Consider the following 6,920-nt stretch of genomic DNA (forward strand, 5'->3'; position numbering starts at 1 on the left):
GAGTTTCTTTCCCAAAAAAAAAAAGAAAAAAAAAAAAAAAAAAAAAAAAGAAACGGAAAGAAAACAGAAATGTGAAACAATTATATAAAACTAAGCCAAACAATTTTGTCCTAGAAGCTGAAAATATAAATAAGTATTATTACTTGGTAAAGTGTTGTACAACATAATAGTGTTATTAATTATTGAGATTATGTGTAAGTAACCCAATGGATAGAATTGAAAGAAGATATGATTGAGTGAAGATTACAAATAAGATATATAAGACATTGAAAGAATAAACAAAATGATCAAGTGGGGTTTGACAGAGACAGGATTCATGATAAATTAATGTTTCAAAGCCTTGGAAAATAATCTTTGGAAGAAACAAGAAACAAATATTTAGAAGCTAAGATGATTTGTTTAACGGCTAAAAAAACTAGTTTCGTTTGCAATTGTTTACCACCCAAAAGAAACAAGGAGAAAAAAACAAATAGATAAATAATGTATTTGTTAACAAAAAGAAATTCAGGCAGAACAAAATTATAATAAGGAAATAGAAAATCCTGTTCTTCTTTTCAAATTTACGCAGAGAGAGAGAGAGAGTTTATTCAACTCCTTTTGAGCTGTGGAGAGGTTTGGATTGGTGTTTCAGAATTGTAAATTTGCCATCAGAAATGTGAAGAAACTTAAATATAAATTAGAAACGAGGGCATAGCAAAGGTTTTTTTTTTTAAGTCGGGGTGAATTTTAAAGTATGTCTAAACATTAGGGTGATAACTACAATATGCACTAATTAGAGTTCCTTTGAAATTAACGTTTTCACTTTCCCCATTTCCGGGGTGTCTGGGGTTTGACGTTTGAGATCCTCAAAGCTGATCTTTTGTGATTTTGATCCCAAGAGTCAAACAAAATCAATCTTCATATCAAGTCTCTCTCTTTTTTTCTTTCTTTTTGTCCCTTCTTTTATATATATATATATATATATATTGCTGGCAGCTATGTGAACGTGGTAATTTGTTGAGTTTACTGTCCAAGTCGCCCTTTTTTGCCGTTGACGTCATTTTTAAGGATTCTATCTATCGTTCATACATGGGTGTCGTGTTTCTTCCATTAATGTCGTTTCCTATATTTTTTTTTCCTCCTCCAAAATTTTGGTTGTTGTCGTTTCTTAAGTTATTTTCCCTTATAACTTTTGTGATTGCGAATTTTAAGGCTGTTGTCGTCTATGAGGTTAATGTCGTTTTCCCTTACTATTACTTTATTTTTCGGTTGGAGCATTTTGGGCAATTTAAAAATTTTGATGGTTAAAGGGTTTACTCAAAGGGTGGCACTATAGAATTTATTTAAAGTCAGGGGCTCCAGTGTAATAAGCCTTAAAAAAGAAGCTGAATTGATTTATCGCTCTACCCTAAACCCTAAAAATTGCAGTCTTCGATGGTTACAATTCGACTTAGCTGTGTATTTTTTTGTCCCAAAGAAAATAAAAAAGGTGAGTTTTTTTCACTTATTAGTTTGCCAACGAAACCAGGATTAATCGAAATAATCAAAAATTCAAAATCCGAAAACCCATTTCCAAGATCAAAAATAAAAATTGAAACTTGAGAGAGAGAGATTTTGTTGGAAGTTCTGAGTTCAGAAGCCAATGGAATTCTGCCCAACTTGCGGGGTCATGTTGCTATATGAGCTTCCAGATCGGGGCCGCTCTGCAAGATTTTACTGCCCCACATGCCCTTATGTCTGCTCCTTAGAAAGCCGGGTACATTATTATATAAATCTCATCTTATTATTAATCTCTCTGGTAAATTGTATATTGATCGATTTATGTGTTCGAGAACTATTTATGAGTGGATTTGAATTGGGTTTTGTTTGTTTTGCAGGTTAAGATAAAGAGAAGGCAACATCTTGTGAAAAAAGAGATTGAACCGGTCTTTTCTCAAAATGATCTGACGAAAGGCCCCCAAACTGATGGTTTGCAATCTTTTTGTTCTGATCTGTTGTTGTTTAATTCTGGGTTTAGTTTGTTATTATTGTTTATGTTTTTGTCTTGTCAAATTTTGCAGTTGCCTTTGCTCTTAATCTTTTGATGGTTTTGTTGAAGTTTTCACTTCACAAGTTGTTGATGGAATGAGTTTCTAGGGGTTTGGACAGAAGAGAAGTATTTTAAAAATGAATATGATGCCATGGAAAGTAGAATTTGGATGAGGGCACAACGAATAAATGTCACTTTGAATGGTTAATTATGCGTGACACTAAAACAGTTCTTATGTTCTGATTTAATTTGATGGTTTAGTAGGCAGTATTTATGGACCAGGGAGATATAATTGTGTAAACATTACAATTCAAGATGCTTAAAAAATGAATAAGCTTTGTTGGAGGGGTAAATTTGATTAGGTCAAGTTGAACATTACAAGCTAAGGCTTTCACTTTTGGACCAGGGAGAAAAGCAAGAAAGAATTAGACTATGGTTTGGGGAAAGTGCAATTCTTTGTGCTTAAACGAAAAGGCCTTTGTTGAACAAGTAAAAATTGATTAGGTCAAGTTGAAATTTACAGGGTAAAAATTGAACTTTTTTGGTGAAATTATTGTTCTTGGTTTACCCAGGATTGTTCCTTTGTGACTACATTGTTTTACTGATCTTAACAGGAAAAACTCAAATTTGATGGTTTAAGCATAGAACAATAATCAGGCTGAATAAAATAACAAGTTTATGTTGTTGTTAACCTTTGAACAATCATTGGTCTAATTGCTAAACAAAATTTTTTCTTTTTTGTTGATGCTTATTGTATATTACTTATAGAACTTTCCAAATGGCTTATGATTCTGTTATTTCATAACGGTTCTTCCTTGTTCTGTCAGTAACATGTCCAAAATGTGGTTATGGAAAGGCTGCATATGAGACGATGCAAACTCGTTCTGCCGACGAGCCAGAGACAATATTTTATGCTTGCTTGGAGAAGAGCTGTGGGCATATTTGGCGTGACTAGGACTTTCATCATCCGAATTAATACGATTGGAGGAGATTTTGGCATTTTTTAGTGGTCATGTCTTTTATTTACACCAGTTTTCAACTGTTCTGCTTAAGAGTTTTGACCTTTCCAGGATAACTTTGAATCTTGGTCATTCGATTGTAGACTCAAGTAATTTTATAAGCAGTTTTTTTCTTCTTTATTGTGGACCGTCAATTTACGTTATTTGTTCTTGCACTTATAATGAATAATGTGCTGTCAAGTTTAAATAAACCTGACTTATGTAATACCCTTCCCAAATTCTGGTCCTAAGCCCTGAAAAATTTTTTGCACTTGGTATTTTCCTGTTGTGTATTTGATTTCCATCTGACGTCCAATGTCATTTCATTTCTTGGTTAAAATTTAAAACATTGCTTAACTGGAAATCAACATTTCTGCCCAACATATTTATTTTGCTCAATCTCTTGCATTTCGTGAAACGTTCGTGCTACCGCGCCTTCTCCTTCATGTTCCATGGCAAAATCAAACACCTATAAGAATCAAATTCAGGAACTCATTTTTACACGAGTAAACAGAACTTTGGACTAGATAAAAAGCCGTTTTTAGGGGGAAAACAAGGAAACAATTATGTACACAACAATGAGATGATTTCAGCTATAGTTGAAAGAAAAAGGAAGTTGTCAAGTCCCTCTAATGAGCAGCCAGCTTCTTCTTTTCTATCCATCTTCTTCTGGTAGCCTCTAATGCCTCCTCTTTCATCTTAGAGAGCTCTTGAAACCAACGTTGATATTGTGCCTCAACGGAAGCTAGTTCCAACTTTAACTCAACATCCGGGTCTTTACCTGCCAAGGATAGTGATGAACAACTGCCTGCCAAGCTGAAAAGATTCGATACTCCGTTGTGGCTGGGCAACTGTAACTCCAAGTTCTTCGCAAGCTCCTTCAATGGAATGCAAATCCTTGCGTTAGTAGCATTTCCTTGCAAATTTTTGTCAACAGAACATGAATCTCCGACTTCTAGTTCGGACCCACACCAACTTGTCCCCTTACTGCTTCCATTGAAATTGCAGTCGACAAATTCATCAGTTTTGTCATTCCCCTCGGAAGCAACCGATTCTAGACAATGTTGATCTACAAAATTTGCCAAACTTGGACATGAGTTGGGGCGACGTTAGGAATAAAATAAGCTTTATACATTATTATGAAACAAATTAGAGATTACCTTCCTCAGTCTGGGAGGACCATGTTGCTCGAGTTGAGGAGTAATCAAATGAGGGCTTCCAACCAGGGAGAAGCCTCAAGATCAAGTAATCTATGAATTCAGCAATGAAGACAACATCATGATCTGCTAATTCTAGTTGTTCGACCATCTCGCTCGCAACTGAGAGCGCCGTATCCGTGTTGAGGTAAAAGAGAAAATGTATATTTCTAACTTGACCTGAGAGTAACAAAACCAAACCACGTTATTAGATCATTAAAATAGGAATGATAGTCTCCCATCTCTGGTAAGAATTCTTACCATTTAAGTCAGCAATGCGCAAGGTCAACGATACAGTATTGTCATCGTTTTTCTTCCCTTTTAGCCTAAACTCATTGTTTTTATTAGCCCTTTGAAATTCCAAAACTGAAGCTTCTGGACTCCCAATGGTGCTTGTGCATGCGCTTACAGAAAGCTGCTTATAATCAGCATCTATGTCCATGGAAAGAGGTCCAGATTTTGGTAAATTTGACGCTTTGAAACTCTGATTAGGCAGCAATAGGGGATCACGAGTCGGTTCTTTTGGACTTTCTACTTTAAGGAAAGGGTCTTCAAGAAGCTCCTTTGCAGATAATCTCTCAGACGCTGGAACCAAGCATTTCTCAATGAACTCTTTAATTTGGGGGTCGCTCACCTTGCCAAGAGCAGCAGGTTTAATGCCCTACAGTAGAAATCATCAAAATATGCAAAATTTTATGATTGTGTTCCGATATAATAGCAAGAAGATGGGCATATTGATAAGCAAACAATTGCTGAACTTACTGAAGAAACCTTCTTATAGATTTGAACTGGATTTTTGCATTCGCTGTATGGATACTCGAAAGTAACCATCTCCAATATGCACATCCCGAAAGAATATATGTCGACTAGTTCATTGTATTTCTCTTCATAGAGCTCAGGAGCCATGAACTCGGGAGTTCCTAATGCAAAGAAAAAAAGAACACACATTTTTTATTAAGCCAGTCTGATTAGGATATAGCATCTAACGATCCGAAATTTTTTTTTTTACCAATTACACTTTGAGCAGCTGGCTGTTGCATGACAATTGCCAATCCAAGGTCTCCAATTTTAACCTCTCCATGATTACCATTAACAAAAATATTGTCACATTTTAAGTCCCTGTGAATAATAGGAGGGTTATGGCTGTGAAGAAACACTAAACCGCGGAGTACTTGTCTAGCCCAGTTCTTTATAGCCTTCACGTCGATATTCTTGTGCTTCTTGCGGTATCTGGGAATCAAAAAGTAGTGCTTCAATTGCATGAAATGCAGCCAAACAACAAGATAAAGAATGATAAATTATCAGAAGACACAGAATGACAAAGATTCAGAAATACTTACTGCCTTAGATTCCCAGAGGTGAATAGCTCAGTGATCATGTTAATAGTTTTCTGCTTATCATCCACCCATGAATTATAGAACTTGATGATATTTTCATGTTTCAATGATTTCAGAAGATGAACTTCAGAATACAATTTTTCCAAATCTTCCGATGACAGCAAGACGTCGTCAATCCTAACTTGGTTCCAAGCAACTTCTATTCCATCAACTTCATCAAATGCCTTATAACTGCGGCATCGAAACAAGGAACCGGAGCAGGACCGTTATGGATGTTCTTGAAATCTTTCTAGATAGAAAGAATGCTTGCATTGAAATAGCATCCAAAACAAGCCTAAAAAATAATAAGGAAAAAAAAAAGAGAGAAAAGAAAAGAGAAGATGTCTTGGAACGTACACGGTCTTGAATGCGCCCTTGCCCAAAATTTCATTGTACTGTGATCAATTAAATAAACTCAGTAAAGAATAGAGTTACTAGATAAAAGAGACAATACTTGGTTATCTTTTTGTAACAAGTAATAACAGAATGTTCTATCCACAAGAATTTTTCTCTTCCATTGCTTTCATTTACATAACACTTAATTGTCAGTTGAATTAGAGGCTTGAACATTTCTTTCTTCTTCATTTTATAATAAATAATTGTCATCAACTACAAAATCTTTGGCATTTCAAATGTACGTACAAATTGTAATTCTCAATCAAAATATAGATTTCTGTCAAGACATTCTTTTATTTAAACTAGATGACAGAGAACATCAGAAGGGCCAGTATATAATGGAAATCTAAAGCCACTAGCCCAAAAATTCATTGAACAAATCAAAGAAAAGTTCAGCAGTTGAAAATACGTCTCCAATATAGATCCATTACACCTTAATTAGAAGAAACATTGAATTTCAAATTTTAATCTGCAGCTCATTGTGCTCAGACATGCATTGCCATAAAAACCACATTGCAGCTTAACGCATCCATAACAAAGTTATAAATAAATTTCAATCAAAAACCAAAAGAACCCACATTTTATTCATAGAAATCCAATCCAAATCAATATGTTTGTGTGTGTGTGTGTGTTTGTGTTTATATTACCCGAAGATATCTATTTGTTGGATCTTTCTCTACAAAATCAGCCTCGGAATCAGGAGGCCCCATCGTCCCACACGTTCCATTGTTTGCCGGTAATCCCAAATCAACAACCCCTTTACTCATTTCCCTGCTTAATCAAACAAACCAAACAATAACAGAAAAAAGAAGAGAGAGAGAGAGAGAGACAAAACAACTTCTTTCTATAATGTCGTTCCAAATTTTTTGGAAGGTGGGTTGTTTTTTTTTTTTTTTTAAACGATCATCGCAACCGTCATAAATCGACGAGAAAACGACGACGACGC

General features: G+C 35.2%; 2 protein-coding genes across 2 annotated transcripts; one reads left to right on the forward strand and one right to left on the reverse strand.

Moving 5' to 3' along the window:
* The first annotated feature begins 1,373 nt into the window (after nt 1-1,373).
* On the forward strand, nt 1,374-3,255 carry LOC21406232 (DNA-directed RNA polymerase III subunit RPC10). Its single transcript, XM_010102400.2, has 3 exons — nt 1,374-1,735; nt 1,857-1,947; nt 2,836-3,255. The coding sequence occupies exons 1-3, from the start codon at nt 1,622-1,624 to the stop codon at nt 2,961-2,963; spliced, it is 333 nt and encodes a 110-aa protein (XP_010100702.1). The 5' UTR covers nt 1,374-1,621; the 3' UTR covers nt 2,964-3,255.
* Nucleotides 3,256-3,635: 380 nt separating this feature from the next.
* On the reverse strand, nt 3,636-6,689 carry LOC21406233 (probable serine/threonine-protein kinase WNK4). The gene is made up of 9 exons (XM_024168360.1): nt 6,622-6,689; nt 5,936-5,973; nt 5,543-5,770; nt 5,212-5,432; nt 4,965-5,122; nt 4,731-4,863; nt 4,464-4,634; nt 4,217-4,382; nt 3,636-3,807 (listed from the first exon to the last, which is right to left on the reverse strand). The coding sequence occupies exons 1-9, from the start codon at nt 6,682-6,684 to the stop codon at nt 3,636-3,638; spliced, it is 1,350 nt and encodes a 449-aa protein (XP_024024128.1). The 5' UTR covers nt 6,685-6,689.
* Nucleotides 6,690-6,920: the final 231 nt, after the last annotated feature.

Source organism: Morus notabilis, unplaced genomic scaffold (genome assembly GCF_000414095.1).
Source record: "Morus notabilis unplaced genomic scaffold, ASM41409v2 Scaffold404, whole genome shotgun sequence".
Taxonomy (NCBI): domain Eukaryota; kingdom Viridiplantae; phylum Streptophyta; class Magnoliopsida; order Rosales; family Moraceae; genus Morus; species Morus notabilis.